This window comes from Pseudophryne corroboree, chromosome 7 (genome assembly GCF_028390025.1).
Source record: "Pseudophryne corroboree isolate aPseCor3 chromosome 7, aPseCor3.hap2, whole genome shotgun sequence".
In the NCBI taxonomy this organism is placed as follows: domain Eukaryota; kingdom Metazoa; phylum Chordata; class Amphibia; order Anura; family Myobatrachidae; genus Pseudophryne; species Pseudophryne corroboree.
In genome coordinates this window covers 114,217,728-114,234,321 of record NC_086450.1, presented here as the reverse complement: position 1 = coordinate 114,234,321, position 16,594 = coordinate 114,217,728, and the positions used below count along the sequence as shown (strand labels likewise).

At 47.0% G+C, this 16,594-nt stretch overlaps 1 protein-coding gene across 1 annotated transcript in view; it reads right to left on the bottom strand.

The window, feature by feature from the left end:
- The window catches only part of LRP2 (LDL receptor related protein 2), a 449,269-nt gene that overhangs the window by 345,970 nt on the left and 86,705 nt on the right, over positions 1 to 16,594 (bottom strand). Inside the window, exons 9-11 of the mRNA XM_063932587.1 lie at positions 13,877 to 13,993; positions 10,827 to 10,970; positions 6,526 to 6,645 (exon numbers count right to left, since the gene is read on the bottom strand). Coding sequence (XP_063788657.1) covers positions 6,526 to 6,645; positions 10,827 to 10,970; positions 13,877 to 13,993 — 381 coding nt within the window. The remainder of the gene's footprint in view (positions 1 to 6,525; positions 6,646 to 10,826; positions 10,971 to 13,876; positions 13,994 to 16,594) is intronic.

Sequence of the window (16,594 nt, the reverse complement as noted above, 5' to 3'; positions counted from 1 at the left end):
GCTTTGAAGCAGGAGCACCAAGCTTGTTGGAAGCATACAGGATAAACAAAGACTCTGTTTTCCTGACCCTAGCCGTTCTGGCTACATAAACCTTCAAAGCCCTGACCACATCAAGTAACTCGGAATCCTCCAAGTCAGTAGTAGCCACAGGCACCACAATAGGTTGGTTTATATGAAAGGATGAAACCACTTTCGGTAGAAATTGTGGACGGGTCCGCAATTCTGCTCTATCCGCATGGAAAACCAGATAGGGGCTTTTATGTGACAAAGCCGCCAACTCTGACACACGCCTAGCCGAAGCCAAGGTTAATAGCATGACCACCTTCCACGTGAGATAGTTCAACTCCACCGTTTTGAGTGGTTCAAACCAGTGGGATTTCAGGAAACTCAACACCACGGTAAGATCCCAAGGTGCCACTGGAGGCACAAAAGTAGGCTGAATATGCCGCACTCCCTTTACAAACGTCTGAACTTCAGGTAGAGAAGCCAACTCCTTTTGAAAGAAAATGGATAGGGCCGAAATCTGGACCTTAATGGAACCCAATTTTAGGCCCAAATTCACTCCGGACTGTAGGAAGTGAAGGAAACGGCCCAGCTGGAATTCCACCATAGGAGCATTCCTGGCCTCACACCAAGCAACATATTTTCGCCATATACGGTGATAATGTTGAGCTGTCACGTCCTTCCTAGCCTTTATAAGCGTAGGAATGACCTCATCCGGAATGCCTTTCTCTGCTAGGATCCGGCGTTCAACCACCATGCCGTCAAACGCAGCCGCGGGTCCTCTGTGAGCATTTCTTGCAGATCTGGATACCAAGTCCTTCGTGGCCAATCTGGAACAATGAGTATTGTTCTCACTCCTCTTTTTCTTATTATCCTCAGCAGGTATGAGAGGAAGAGGAGGAAATACATAGACCGACTGGAACACCCACGGTGTCACCAGGGCGTCTACAGCTATCGCCTGAGGGTCTCTTGACCTAGCGCAATACCTCTGTAGCTTTTTGTTGAGGCGGGATGCCATCATGTCCACCTGTGGCAGTTCCCACCGAGTTGTAATCTGTGCGAAGACTTCCTGATGAAGTCCCCACTCTCCCGGGTGGAGGTCGTGTCTGCTGAGGAAGTCTGCTTCCCAGTTGTCCACTCCCGGGATGAACACTGCTGACAGTGCGCTTGCGTGATTCTCCGCCCAGCGAAGAATTCTGGTGGCTTCCGCCATCGCCACTCTGCTCCTTGTGCTGCCTTGGCGGTTTACATGAGCCACTGCGGTGATGTTGTCTGACTGAATCAGAACTGGTTGGTCGCGAAGCGGGGTCTCCGCTTGACGTAGGGCGTTGTATATGGCCCTTAGTTCCAGGATGTTGATGTGAAGGCAAGTCTCTTGACTTGACCACAAACCTTGGAAATTTCTTCCCTGTGTGACTGCACCCCAACCTTGGAGGCTTGCGTCCGTGGTCACCAGGACCCAGTCCTGAATGCCGAATCTGCGGCCCTCGAGAAGGTGAGCGCTCTGCAGCCACCACAGGAGTGACACCCTGGCCCTGGGGGATAGGGTGATTAACCGATGCATCTGAAGATGTGATCCGGACCACTTGTCCAGTAAGTCCCATTGAAAAGTCCTCGCATGGAACCTGCCGAAGGGAATGGCCTCGTATGATGCCACCATCTTTCCCAGGACACGAGTGCAGTGATGCACTGACACCTGTTTTGGTTTTAATAGGTTCCTGACCAGTGTCATGAGTTCCTGAGCTTTCTCCATCGGGAGATAAACCCTTTTCTGGTCTGTGTCTAGAATCATGCCCAGGAAAGGCAGACGAGTCGTAGGAACCAACTGCGACTTTGGAATATTTAGAACCCAGCCGCGTTGCCGTAACACTTCCAGTGAAAGTGCTACGCTGATCAGCAACTGCTCTCTTGATCTCGCTTTTACGAGGAGATCGTCCAAGTATGGGATAATTGTGACTCCTTGCTTCCGCAGGAGTACCATCATTTCCGCCATTACCTTGGTAAATATTCTCGGTGCCATGGAGAGACCAAACGGCAACGTCTGAAATTGGTAATGACAATCCTGTACCACCAATCTGAGGTACGCCTGATGAGGTGGATAAATGGGGACATGAAGGTATGCATCCTTTATGTCCAGAGACACCATAAAATCCCCCCTTCCAGGCTTGCGATGACCGCTCTCAGCGATTCCATCTTGAACTTGAACCTTTTCAGGTATATGTTCAGGGATTTTAAATTCAATATGGGTCTGACCGAACCGTCCGGTTTCGGGACTACAAACATGGTCGAATAATAACCTCTTCCTTGTTGAAGGAGGGGAACTTTGACCACCACCTGTTGAAGATACAATTTGTGAATTGCAGTTAACACTATTTCCCTCTCGTGGGGGGAAGCTGGCAGGGCCGATTTGAGGTATCGTGAGGGGGCATCTCCTCGAATTCCAGCTTGTATCCCTGAGACACAATATCTATTGCCCAGGGATCCAACTGGGAGTGAATCCACTTGTGGCTGAAATTTCGAAGACGTGCCCCCACCGGGCCTAGCTCTGCCTGTGGAGCCCCAGCGTCATGCGGTGGATTTTGTAGAGGCCGGGGAGGACTTCTGTTCCTGGGAACTAGCTGTGTTGTGCAGTTTCTTTCCTCTGCCCCTGCCTCTGGCAAGAAAGGACGCACCTCGGACTTTCTTGTTTTTCTGTGATCGAAAGGACTGCATTTGATAATACGGTGCTCTCTTAGGCTGTGAGGAAACATATGGCAAAAAATTTGACTTTCCAGCAGTAGCTGTAGAGACCAGGTCCGAGAGACCCTCCCCAAACAATTCCTCACCCTTGTAAGGTAAAACCTCCATGTGCCTTTTTGAGTCGGCATCACCTGTCCATTGCCGAGTCCACAGGACCCTTCTGGCAGAAATTGACATAGCATTTATTCTAGAACCCAGTAGACTAATGTCTCTTTGAGCATCTCTCATATATAGGACAGCGTCTTTAATATGCCCCAAGGTCAACAATATAGTATCCTTGTCTAAGGTATCAATTTCCTCAGACACGGTATCCGTCCATGCTGCTACAGCACTACACACCCAGGCCGACGCGATCGCCGGCCTCAGTAAGGTACCTGAATGTGTATAAATGGACTTCAGGGTAACCTCCTGTTTGCGATCCGCAGCATCTTTGAGGGTAGCCGTATCCTGTGACGGCAGGGCTACCTTCTTGGATAAGCGTGTTAAAGCTTTGTCCACCTTAGGGGAGGATTCCCAGCGTAACCTGTCCGTTGGCGGGAAAGGATACGCCATAAGAATCCTTTTGGAAATCTGCAGTTTTTTATCTGGAGATTCCCAAGCTTTTTCACACAACTCATTTAGCTCGTGTGAGGGGGGAAAGGTTACCTCAGGTTTCTTTCCCTTATACATATAAACCCTTGTGTCAGGGACAGGGGTTTCCTCTGTGATGTGCAAAACATCCTTAATTGCTATAATCATATTGTAAAAATAGAAATAAAGAGCGCTTGTTAGAAATATGTGTATGCGCAAAACCTGTGGAAAAAATTGATGGTTAGTGTAATGTTTACAGCCCTTTTAGGACTTTTTAAGGACCGGGTTCAAAAATGAGCAAAAATTTTTTTTTATAATTCCTATCTAACCCTATCTAAATACCTGTCAAGCCGTTAAGATAATTGGAGAGCTTCCACATCCGTGTGCGGTGGGATCCCTCTGTGGTGTCCGCTCTCCACTGTGAAGATGTATTAGCGGCTGCTGGCTCAGATTAGCGGCTGGCGGCTATAATTAGCGGCTGACAGATGGCTGATTCCCCGTCTATGTCACGTTGTTCACGGCACTCACACTTAGATGGAAGGTGCGGTGCCCGCTCCACTGTTAGGCTGTAGTTTTAGGCTGACGGCTGATCACTTAACGGCTCGACAGGTATTTAGATAGGGTTAGATAGGAATTATAAAAATTATTTTTTGCTCATTTTTGAACCCGGTCCTTAAAAAGTCCTAAAAGGGCTGTAAACATTACACTAACCATCAATTTTTTCCACAGGTTTTGCGCATACACATATTTCTAACAAGCGCTCTTTATTTCTATTTTTACAATATATAATTTTAATAGAGCTGCTTTTAAATCCCCATTCTAGCGCAATTAAGTCTTTTATTTATAATGCTATAATCATATAACGGATGGATTTAGCCAATTTTGGCTGTAACTTTGCATCATCGTAATCGACACTGGAGTCAGAATCCATGTCGGTATCTGTGTCAACAATTTGGGATAGTGGGCGCTTCTGAGACCCTGACGGCCTCTGCGACATAGGATCAGGCACGGGTTGGGACCCTGACTGTCCTGAGGCTTCAGCTTTTTCTAACCTTTTATGCAAGGAATTAACATTATCATTTAAAACCTTCCACATATCCATCCAATCAGGTGTCGGCGCCGTCGGCGGAGACACCACATTCATTTGCTCCCGCTCTGCTTCCACATAGCCTTCCTCATCAGACATGTAGACACAAGCGTACCGACACACCACACACACAGGGAATGCCCTTTTTGAAGACAGTTCCCCCACAAGGCCCTTAGGAGAGACAGAGAGAGAGTATGCCAGCACACACCCCAGCGGTATAAACCCAGGAATAACACAGTAACTTAACGTTAACCCAGTAGCTGCTGTTTATATATTGTTTTTTGCACCTAATTATGTGCCCCCCCCCTCAAGTTTTACCCTCTTCTACCGTGTATCTGCAGGGGAGAGCCTGGGAAGCTTCCTCTCAGCGGAGCTGTGGATAAAAAATGGCGCTGGTGAGTGCTGAGGACGAAGCTCCGCCCCCTCGGCGGCGGGCTTCTGTCCCGCTTAAATATGCAATTTTTGGCGGGGGCTCATACATATATACAGTGCCCAGCTGTATATATGTTTAACTTTTGCCAAAAGAGGTCCCAAATGCTGCCCAGGGCGCCCCCCCCCCCTGCGCCCTTCACCCTTACAGTGACCAGAGTATGTGAGGTGTGTGGGAGCAATGGCGCACAGCTGCAGTGCTGTGCGTTACCTCAGTGAAGAACGGAGTCTTCTGCCGCCTGTGAAGTCTTCTTTGCTTCTCATACTCACCCGGCTTCTGTCTTCCGGCTCTGCGAGGGGGACAGCGGCGCGGCTCTGGGATCGGACGGCGAGGGTGAGATCCTGCGTATGATCCCTCTGGAGCTAATGGTGTCCAGTAGCCTAAGAAGCAGGACCTAGCTTCAGAGAGTAGGGCTGCTTCTCTCCCCTCAGTCCCACGATGCAGGGAGTCTGTTGCCAGCAGAGCTCCCTGAAAATAAAAAACCTAACAAAATACTTTCTCTCAGCAAACTCAGGAGAGCTCACTGAAAAGCACCCAGCTCGTCTGGGCACAGTATCAAACTGAGGTCTGGAGGAGGGGCATAGAGGGAGGAGCCAGTGCACACCAGAACCGAAATTCTTTCTTGGAGTGCCCATGTCTCCTGCGGAGCCCGTCTATCCCCATGGTCCTTACGGAGTCCCCAGCATCCACTAGGACGTTAGAGAAAATATATTTCTGAATATCTACTGTTGGAAATATTTTAAAGGGGAACTTTATTTTTTAATTCATGTTAATTGTTATATACATTAAATGTATATAACATGTATAATTAAAGTACACAAATTTTTTCATATATATATATATATATATATATATGAAGTGTAAACAGCAGCACTCACAGCTTGTAGAAATGGGTAAATAAACAGCCACAATCCGTATAGCAAATCAACGTTTCAATCAGAGATTGACAATCTCTGATTGAAACGTTGATTTGCTATACGGATTGTGGCTGTTTATTTACTCGTTTCTACAAGCTGTGAGTGCCGCTGTTTACACTTCATATTTATCCATTTATGGTCATGAGGGCACCGGGCGCAGTTATTTAAATTTGTTGGAGTGGCGGACATATTCCCAGTATATATATATATATATATATATGGGTGCTCCAGTTTCCCACCATCACCTTGACTTGTGCTGCAATACTGAACCTGTTGACTGTGCTGCCTTAAATCTTGAAAAAGGTCCTGGTGTGGACCGAAATGTTGGACATTTCCTGGAAACTGTGAGATTGACTTTGAAATAAATGTGAACTTTTTTGATTTATTCTGATACTCTAGTCTGGAGAGTGCTATCACTTCCACATAGTGGAGATACTGTATGTTATATATATATATATGTATATCATACATGAATTTGTATGTTATACATACAAGAATTTGTATGTTTTATATATATATATATATATATATATAAATCATACAAGAATTTGTATGATTTATATATATATATATATATATATATATATATATATATATGTATGTATTAATAATTATGTTCCCTATGCATAGTGGACGCAGTTATTCTGGTGCCTGAATGGCTGTGTGTAAGCAATCTGTACACTTAACATGAGAATTATTGTTCCCTGAAACTGTAACGTGATTTCTACAATGTCATGTGGTAACTGTTGCAATCGATTGATTTTGCCATATATACTGACCTACACATGTCCGGCTGTCATTAGAGCTGATTACATATCCGGCTGGACAATAACAAAAACCACCAGTTGGAGAAGAATGACATTGATACGGACAGCTCAGAGCTGCACAGTTAAGTGTACCTAGGATAAAATGGTTAGAATGGATAACATTTCAGTTTTAAATATAGAGCAATTTGTGCTGACAATTGATTTTTACATTTTATTATAAAAAATATAGTCTTCTTATCCTTCTATAGGATACATCCACTGTCACACCAAATTAGCAGTATCTCACTATGAGGGTAATTCAGACCTGATCGCTGCTGTGCACAGCGTGTGATCAGATCTGAACTGCGCAAGCGTCTGAGTAGCAATGCACAGGCGCAACGGACCACAGCAACGAGGATTGCCAGTCAGCGTCGGGATTGTGCGAAGGAACCATTTGCACGGGCGTTCGCAAGGAGATTGACAGGAAGAGGGCATTTGTGGGTGTCAACTGACCGTTTTCAGGGAGTGTCCGGAAAAACGCAGGCGTGCCCAAGCATTTGAAGGGAGGGCGTTGGACGTCAAATCCAGCCCTGATCAACAGATAATAATCGCAGCGGCTGAGTAAGTCCTGGGCTGCGCAAAGGCTGCACAAAATCAATTTGTGCCGCTCTGCTACACATCCGAATGCACACTTGCACAGCGATTTAATCCTCCCCCTGTAGGCGGCGACTATCTGATTGCAGGGCAGCAAAAAACGCAGCCCAGCGATAAGGTCTGAATTACCCCCTTTGTACACTTACTGGGGAGCTCCACTGGTCAGCCTGCATAATAATATCTGGGCCCAAGGAGGAAGAGATCAAGGAGGAAAACATGACAGCGGTCTCCTGAAGAAAACAGATCTTCACTCAATCATTCAGATGACAGCTATCATTTCTAGGCATTGTTATCTAGTGTGCATAGATGATCACAGAAGATGTCCACAGAGGTTACAATTAACTGTAAAGCCCTCCTGAAATGAGCAACTGGCATAGGTCCCAGGGGAGAGACTGCCATCAGAGAATTGGTGTGAAATCCCTTTCATTTGGACCAAAACTGTTGTTTTAGCCTGGCCCCAGCACATTTCCAGGAAAGCAGAGGGACAGCCTTCAAAAGTTATACCTGCACTACATTTCCCCCTTTCCATGCTCGATAGGAGACACAATCCTGTAGCAGTGATAGCTACACTACTGGCACTACTAGAGCCTCAGCATTATTATTATTTTTTTATTTTTTTATTACCAGTTATTTATATAGCACACCCATATTCCGCAGCGCTGTACAGAGAGAATATTTGGCCATTCACATCAGTCCCTGCCCCAGTGGAGCTTACAATCTATATTCTTTATCACATGTACACGCACACACATTCATGCTAGGGTTAATTTTGTTGGGAGCCAATTAACCTACCAGTATATTTTTGGATTGTGGGAGGAAACCAGAGTACCCGGAGGAAACTTACACAAGTACGGGGAGAATATACAAACTCCGCACAGTTAGGGCCATGGCGGGAATCGAACCCATGACCTCAGTGCCGTGAGGCAGTAATGCTAACCATAACACCAGGTTATGGGGGTTTAAAGAAAAGTCTAAACACATCAGTATGGCTGCATAATTATTTATTGAGTTTATTTAGGCAGCAATTACAAATGTATAGTAAAAATCGCAAGAAAAGTGAGTGCAGATCGCAAGGTGAAAGTCACCTTGCGATCCTGATTCGATCCCGATGCGCGGTCCCGCCAGGTCGGCATCGCAAGAAAAGATAGACTGTGCAGGCAAGTCAATCTTTGCTAGATCGGTGTACTATCTAGTTCATCTCACATGTCAATGATATCTCACATAAGCCAAAATCTCACATAAGCCAAAATCGTAAGAACACATAGTCCATATCTCAAGAAAAGTTAGTCAAAATCTGTGCTATCTGGGCTCCAGGGAGTTCAAGGGAAATCGCAAGTAAAAATCGGGCATAGCAAGGATCTCACCGTGTGTACACACCCTTAGTTCATAGTGATAAGTGTATGTTAATAGTTAGGATCAAGCAGCGTTTAGCACAGGGCTTAAACAGAAATAAAGCTGAAGGTTAATTTACACGGCACATGTAGTAGCACAAGGTGCACCAAATATACATCAAAAATTAATGAGACATAAAATAGCTGATAGCTACTTTAATTACACTTTTAATGGGTTATTATTATACGAGTAACATTTCTCTGGTAATACAGAAGGTAACAGCAGCAGCTGGAGAAACACATATTGTGATTGTCTTCTAAATTAGGGAGAAGTTGGATGAAGCCAGCAGCTAATCTCACATCTGTTCTGGGATCTTACACTGTGGCTCAGGAGCTTCTAAACCATCCTGCACTCCTGAAACTGGAAAATGTTGGTTGCAAACTGCAGTGCTGATATCAGGCATCTCTCCAGCAATACAACCAACATTTATGTTTTCATCGATCAGGGTCCAAGAGAATGGGAAATAAGACAGTCGTCATTTCTAACTCCTCTACCTGGCTCATGCCTTTTATAAGCATTTTTGTCTACGATACCGTTCAAATGATTGGAAAGGCAGTTTAACAACATATTAGGACCGCAAAAAGTGATGTATCAAGCAGTGAAAAGAATGGAGTAGTGGACAAGTCAGAGAAGTTACTCATAGCAACAAATTAGATTCTATTATTTTTTAGACTATGGGGGTATTCAATTAGTGACGTTTTTTCCACCAATCAAAAAAATTGCACTTTTCGCCCGTTTTTAGGTTGAATTTACATTCAACCTATTCAATGGCCATTTTTAGACTGGTCGAAAAATCTGACACTGGTGAAAACCATGTGTATCGGCGAATTCGCCACCGATACACGTGTTTTGGTGAATTTGTGGGTGTTTTCAACTGTTTTTGATGCAATTTTCGCCCATGCCGTTTCGACAAAAAAAAAAAAAGTGAAACGGCATGGACGAAAATGGTTTAAAAAAATGTGCGACAATGCCTGCAATTGAATACCCTGTGACAAATTAGTTCCGTTTTTTCGACAAGGCACTTAATTGAATACCCCCCAAGGGGTATATTCAATTAGAGTCGGATCCATTCCGACATGCATTTGTCGGAATGGATCCGACAAGCCCTATTCAATAGGGCTTCAATTTGAGCCAAATCCGACTGTCGGATTTGGCCATTCCCTCCTGTCTGTGCTGCTGCTGTCAGCAGCTCCCCATGTGTGAGATCACAGGGAGCCACTGGAGACAGCCACACAGCCGCATTCAGTGCCGGCCGGGGAGCGCTGCCGGGAGAGAGGTGCCTGGCCGGGGTGACGTCAGAGAGGAGCCGTGTCTTTCAGCGTCGCGGCTCCAGCTGCCCCCACCGGTAAGCACTCTCTCTCCCTCCCTCACCCCGCTCCCCCGCCTCCTCACCTCAATCCGACTTTTTTAAAAGAGGTTGTTGGAAACGGGGCCAAATCCTGTCAGATCTGACCTTGTTTCCGACAAAAGCATGTGGATCCGCGGCTATTCCGCCGATCCTCGTGTTTTCGGGAATTCCCGACTTGTCGGGAAGAAAGCCTCTAATAAATAGGTCGGAACCCCTTCCGACCTAAATCTGTCGGAAGCTGCCGTCTTTCCGACAAGACGGCAGCTTCCGACACTTATTGAATATACCCCCTAAACTTAATAAATGTTACCTAATAAAGTTGGGGGAAGGGCTTCTTCACACCTACAAATACTATGACTGTCCTTAGATCCTTTAGTGCTTACCAGTAGCTACAGTAACACCACTGACTACATGATAATGTCAGGGTCTACAAGGGTGAAACCGCATGAAATCGGTTCTCTGCGTAACACTGAGCTAGCAATCAGATTTGATTAGTCTACAGCAAATTAGGCAATGAAAACAAGTTAAATTAGTTTTCTGCTCATGTATTTGATAGTAAATAGCTCTCAATGTGGTATAATGTTTGTGTATTGAAGGCTAATTTAATACCAGGGGGTTATATAATAGGTTCCAAGCTTACGGAAACAGCGAGAGTTTGACACGTTTACTGCTAAATTTAAAGCAGCAATCAGTTATTAGGCAAAACAGGCCTTATAACTGATTGACACTTCAAATTTAGCTGGAAATTATCCAAAACCAGGATGATTCCATAGTCTGAGAACCTATTACATACCCCCTAAGTGTAGATTCAAGTGTTGTTAGTGAAAAATATATGTAGTAAAAATCCATATTAAAAGACAATATTAAGAATGACAATTTAGTAGAAAAAAATGTGTTGGAATGGCTTAAGAAAACGACCATGTAAACAAAAGTCACTTACTGCAATTCCTTCCAGCAGTTGCGTTATTTTCATCTTCTCCAAATTGGCAGTGACTAGTCCCATCGCAGACTTTATCTAATGGAATACACAGCCCAGATGTAGGACACGCCCACTCCCCAGGGCCACACGCTCTTAAACCACTTTCTAAATGAAGCAGATAAAACAAATGACATTTTATGTTGAATCAAGGTTTTATTAGATTATTTTTTTTTAAAGCATGTAAGTGGGAAGCGATAACAGAAGGTATAAGGGGTGAGCAAGAGGGAAGAGACAACTACATAGTACATTTAATAATTAGGGAACGGACATTAGTTAGCATCAAGTAATGAATATAGTAACAACATCAATCTGGGTGGAGAACTAGTTACAGGCAGTCAAAGTAAGTTTACTTGAATATGTCCATGCGGGGAGACAGGAAATAATGTCAAGAATGCATGGGGATGTTAGTATAGGGAGAGAGGGAAGACATGGCTGCAATTATACTAGGAGTTTCGGAAGGGAGATATTGAGCTCGATTCAGCTTGGTACGCTGAAGTGCGTAAATCGCTATTCGGTAATTTCCGCACTTCTGCCCATTCAATCACAGTCTACGTGCCGGCAGGGGGCAGTGGCAGGGCTGCATCACAGCATTTCTCCGGCAGGGTCCACAGGTTATCCATAGGATAACAATGGGATATGATGAAGCGACAGCAGATTTGCACCAATCGGTCAAAGCTTTACGGCCTCCCAGCATGCAACAGGCCCGTCCATATATCCCCGCCTCCTGGCTCAGGCAAATCAGTTCTTTGTTTGGTGCGGCAGGAGCCGGACCATGGTCAGAGGTCTGCTGGTATTTAGCAGCCCTAAGCTTTCTTATTTTATACAGTATATATAGTCTTACTATTTTTCTGAGCAATCTTTCTAAACAGCGTCTTATACGTACTTTAGAAAGAGTCGCTCCAACAACTCTCCGCCGGGTCGCGACAACGCTTACCCACAAGTACAGTGCTGTTTCGGTGTGCATCTGTGGCGGATATACTAGCAGGTCCAGCAGATGTTACCAGGCTGTGGCCGGAGCCCGGGGAGAAGGTAAGGCATCGGTTCCACTTAGAAGGAGAATACGGACACAGCCGCACTGTTTTGGGAGGAGACTACTAAACAGTCGCTGACACGGCTGCCACCTCGGGTGCACCAGCGCTAGGCCTTAGGGATCATAGGCTCCAGGAATAGTATGAGGCTGCGATCCCTAGGGTTGATGTCAGCAGTGGGGAGTCAGACGCTCTCCTGGTTGTCCCTACCCCCGGTTCATGACCAGTTTCCTCTGAGTCTCACGCCATGAACTGTTTACCCGCTTCCATCTCAGACGCTGTACACGAAGGGGATCCAGTTGCAGCATAGGCGGCTGTGTGACTGGTGCGTCTGTGTTCACTGAGTGTCTGTGTTCACTATAGGTTCATGGAGCGGCAGTGTACACTAGTAGCGTCTGGATCCACTCAGCGTTCGCTAATGTATTGATCGGTCCTGGAAGCATGTCTGGACCGTTTGCTGGGCGGGGAAATTATTTAGCGGGGAAAAAAATAAAACATTTTACCCTTTTAAATATATCTTAAATCTCTCAATCTTAATACATAAGACTGAGGGGCTGAGTCTCTTGCCATAGTCATGTGTGTGACTATATGCTAATGCTAGTACCAGCCCTTCCTCTGGTGTACAGCCATAAAAGTGGGTACGGTATGGGTGACCGACGGACGGGATGCTGGCTGTCAATCAATATACCAACAGCGGCATCCCATCCGCCAGAATGACGGCAGCGGGGCAAGCGTTACAAGTCCTCTTGCGGGCTTGGTGGTTCGCAGCACTCGCCACAGGATCTATTTCCACGCTATGGGTGTCGTGGACACCCACAAGTGGGAATAGCCCTGTTTTGCCGGGATTCCGTCTGGCGGCAATGCCAGCTAGCGGGATTCTAGCATCTGTATCCTGACCGCCGGGAACCCGACAGTCGGTAAATTAAATGTATCCCATAAAAGTGTCTGTTTGGACTTATTGCAGCAGTTATCATTTGATTTATGCCTAAATCAAGCATCCTAAAGCCCACCAAAGAAATCCGTGTCCCTGAGAAATTACTAAAAATAGCTAATTACATTTTAGAGCTTTTTTTTTTTTTTTTTACTAGATTATGTTTTGCCATTGCAGAATATTTAATTTACTTTTCCTTCTGGTTTTATATTTTTGTTATTTACGTTAAACCCCGTTACAGAACAGAACTACATTTTATTGTACCTACAAACACAGTAATGTACTAACGGTGTATAGATACAGTATAATGTTTCAATGGTATCCGGTCTGGAGATCTACATTAAAAAGGTCTACAATCAACAGGTCAACCACTGATGGTAGACATGCATTAGTAGACAGGGTCAAAAGGTCGACATGACAATGGTCAACACACATTTTTAAAAGTAATTAACTTTTTTCCCAACTTTTTCATACTTTATCATCCACTTGGTCTACGATTAAGAATAGTAACCTTTGCTTGCCATGCAATGTGACGTGGTACACTATTGGGGCTTGTGTGTGGCAGCAAAGTGACAAAACACACAAAAAAGCAAAAATAAAAAAATTATGTGTCTACCTATTTTGTGTCGACCATTTCCATGTCAACCTTTTGATCCTGTTGACCTTTTGACGCTTTCAACCTTTTCCACTGTCTACCTACAGTAGTCTATGTTGACCTTTTGACCTTGTCAGCCTTTTGACCCTGTCGACCTAATGCATGTCTACCATTAGTGATAGACCTATTGACTGTAGACCTTTTTAGAGGAGATCTAATAATCCACACCCATTACAACGTAAAGAGTACACAATGGATGGAGCTATTTTGTTGGTTGAATCAATATCCAACATAACAATACACTAGAAACCATTGATATCACCAGTGAAGCCCAGTGACATCATTAGGTCCTTGTGGATTGATAAACTGCATCCTCATAAACACTGTCCCAGCACACAAAATGGCTGCCCCCTCTGAAAGTAAGCAAAGGGTGCACTTTATATGCAACAGTACTCACCGCATTCATTTTCATCTGCATTGTCATCACAGTCATCGTCCCCATCACAAATCCAACTCTGGTGTATGCAGCGACCGCTAGGACATGTGAAGTAATCTCCTTTACAGGTTGGGTAAGCTAAGTAGCAAAATTATAACATATTCAAAACTGACGTTATAACGTATGCTTTCTGTGAAGGCAAACAGAGTTAACCGCACAGTATTCAAACATTGCACAAGAAGTGTGCCAGAAAACTTATATTTAGGGACTGGCATGAATGAACAATTGTTTTTGGAATATACAGAAAGAGCTGTCTAGTGTATTGTTACTATACCTATAAAGGAAACTAATAATAAGGTGGTTCAAACAATCAAAGCCAGTAACTGTGCTACCGAGTAGTTGCATAACTCCCGAAGGCAATGGAAGCATTTGCCTACGGGCACCAGCTGTCAGGGGTCACAGAGGACTCCTCTCTGTGCAGCTGTAAGGATGTGCCCTGTGGGCACATCTGTGTTGTCCCTAGTTGGGGACAGCGCTGGGGCAGCTTGTCTGTCCCCAGCGCTGGGTGCGTGGCGGCGGCGGGTGTCCGGTGCAGGGATTACCCTTTTCCCTGCACCGGACCCCAGGCTGGAGGGTTTGAATGTTGGCGCCCTCCGGGAGCCAATCGCGGCTCCCGGAGCGGCAGCCAATAGGAGAGAGACGCGGCGAGCCAATCGGCGCTCGCCGCGTCATAGGCCCCGCCCCCGGCGTCTGACGTCAGACGCCGGGCGGGAGCCAGAGCGGAGGACGACGGCGCTGAGGAGCGGGAAGAGGAGAAGACGTCGCGGGCGGGAGCCGAAGAGGACAGCGCGCGCGCAGAAGAGCGCGAAGAAGGAAGAGGAGCCGGACAGGAAACAAGGACTGCGTGGAGGAAGACGACGACGGCCGCAGGGAGAGGAGCTCCGGTGGCCGCTGAAGAGGCCTGAAGACTCCAGCCCTGGGAAAGAAGATGTCCAGCGGCGGCTGGACGCGGCGATGCGACGGCGGCGCCGCTGGCCAGGACGGGCCAGCGGCCGAAGAGGGCACCGGAGGCCCCCGGGTTAGGTAAGGCCTCAGTGAGGCATCCTTCCCCCCTCCCCTTTTCCTCCCTAGACCACCAGGGACGGGCATTAGGCCCGAGGGCACAAGTCAGGCACTAGGCCTGTGGCGCGGTTAGGAGATTGGGGGTCATTATTCTGATTAGGTGGTTTGGGCATTAGGCCCAAGCCACCCAACCTCTGCGGCACCAGATAGGCAGGCACTAGGCCTGGGGGGCACATGTTGGGCACTAGGCCCATGAGGATAGTCAGGCCACCGGCCTGTGGGCACAGTTAGGCGGGCATTAGGCCCGAGGGGCACGTTCAGGCACTAGGCCTGTGGGGACATTAGAGGGCGCTAGGCCCTAGTGGATTTGTGGCCAATTAGGGATATGAAAGGTGACCCTGGGCACAAGGCCCAGGTCACCCAACGGGCGGCAAGTTAGGCGGGCGCTAGGCCCGTGGGCAAAGTCAGGCCTCCGGCCTGTGGGCAGTTAGGGGGCGCTAGGCCCAGCGAAGCAGCGTTTCCCTGAGGTGAGTAAAGGTGGTACTGGGCGCTAGGCTCAGGCCACCCTGAGAGTACGGTAGGTGGGTGAGCTGTGCGGTCCCCACTACTGGGTGTTCTGGGTCGGGTAGATAAAGGGACAGCACCGTTTTATGTTGTAACTCCGATAGTGTGTTATATGTTGTTACCGTGCAGGGCAAAGTGTATGTGTTGTGTAAGTTGTGCATAGTTGTGTTGCACCACACCCACAGAGCTAGTTTGAGGGCTCCGCTGTTGTAGATAGTATAGGGTGTGACACTAGGTCAGAGTTAGGCCCTGCACGGCTGTTTCTCTTTGCCTCCTTACAGGGACCTGTAAGTGGAGAAGATCGGAGTGCAAGACTCGTGACGGTGAGTAGCATCCGTGTACGTCTGTCCCTTGTTTGTCCCCGAGCGCCGGAGTTAGGATTGCTCACGGACGTGAGAATCCCTTTCATCACACTACGTGCGAAAGCGCGAGTGTGTGAAAGCTGGGTAGCTGAGGCTTTGTGCCGGTGATGACCATTCACCCAGCCGGTGAAGGTCGCAGCCACCCCTGGGGTATCCCCTGTTCCACCGGAAGAAGGGTCGATACCCCTTTGATGTAAACCCTTCTCTCCTCAGCTAGGTCGTCGGTCAGCTCCGAGAGGGAATCGCCGTGTCCGGATCCGAGTGAAGATTTCCAGGTCCGTTGAGGGTTCCGGTACCTGAAGGTGAGAGCGAGCGGCGCCTGGTGAGTACCGAGTCTACACCTGCACGGCAGCAGGCACCACCACACGCACAGCAGCCGCACCTCTCACACAGCCACCTAGCACCAGACCAATGGCTAGTGGCTGAGCAATGGGGTGGGGGTGGAGCTGCTTGATGTTTTAAGTAACAGACAGTTCAACTTAATTCAGACTCTGGCTGAGAGATCTGAGGAGTCATCAGACAGCTCCGCCCCCACCCCAGCGCTCAGCGTCTCCTGTCCCGCCTGGCATCAACAGCAGCCCTGGGAACACCTGCAGTAGGGAGGGGGGCGTGTCTACCGGCAGGAGAGTGAAGGAAAGAGGGATCTGTCTATTGATGATGATGATGAGGGACTAGGAGGAGGAGGAAGGGAGTATGAGGAGGAAAGGGAGCACAGTGAGGCATGTGGGATGGGTAAGGGTAGCACAGTGAG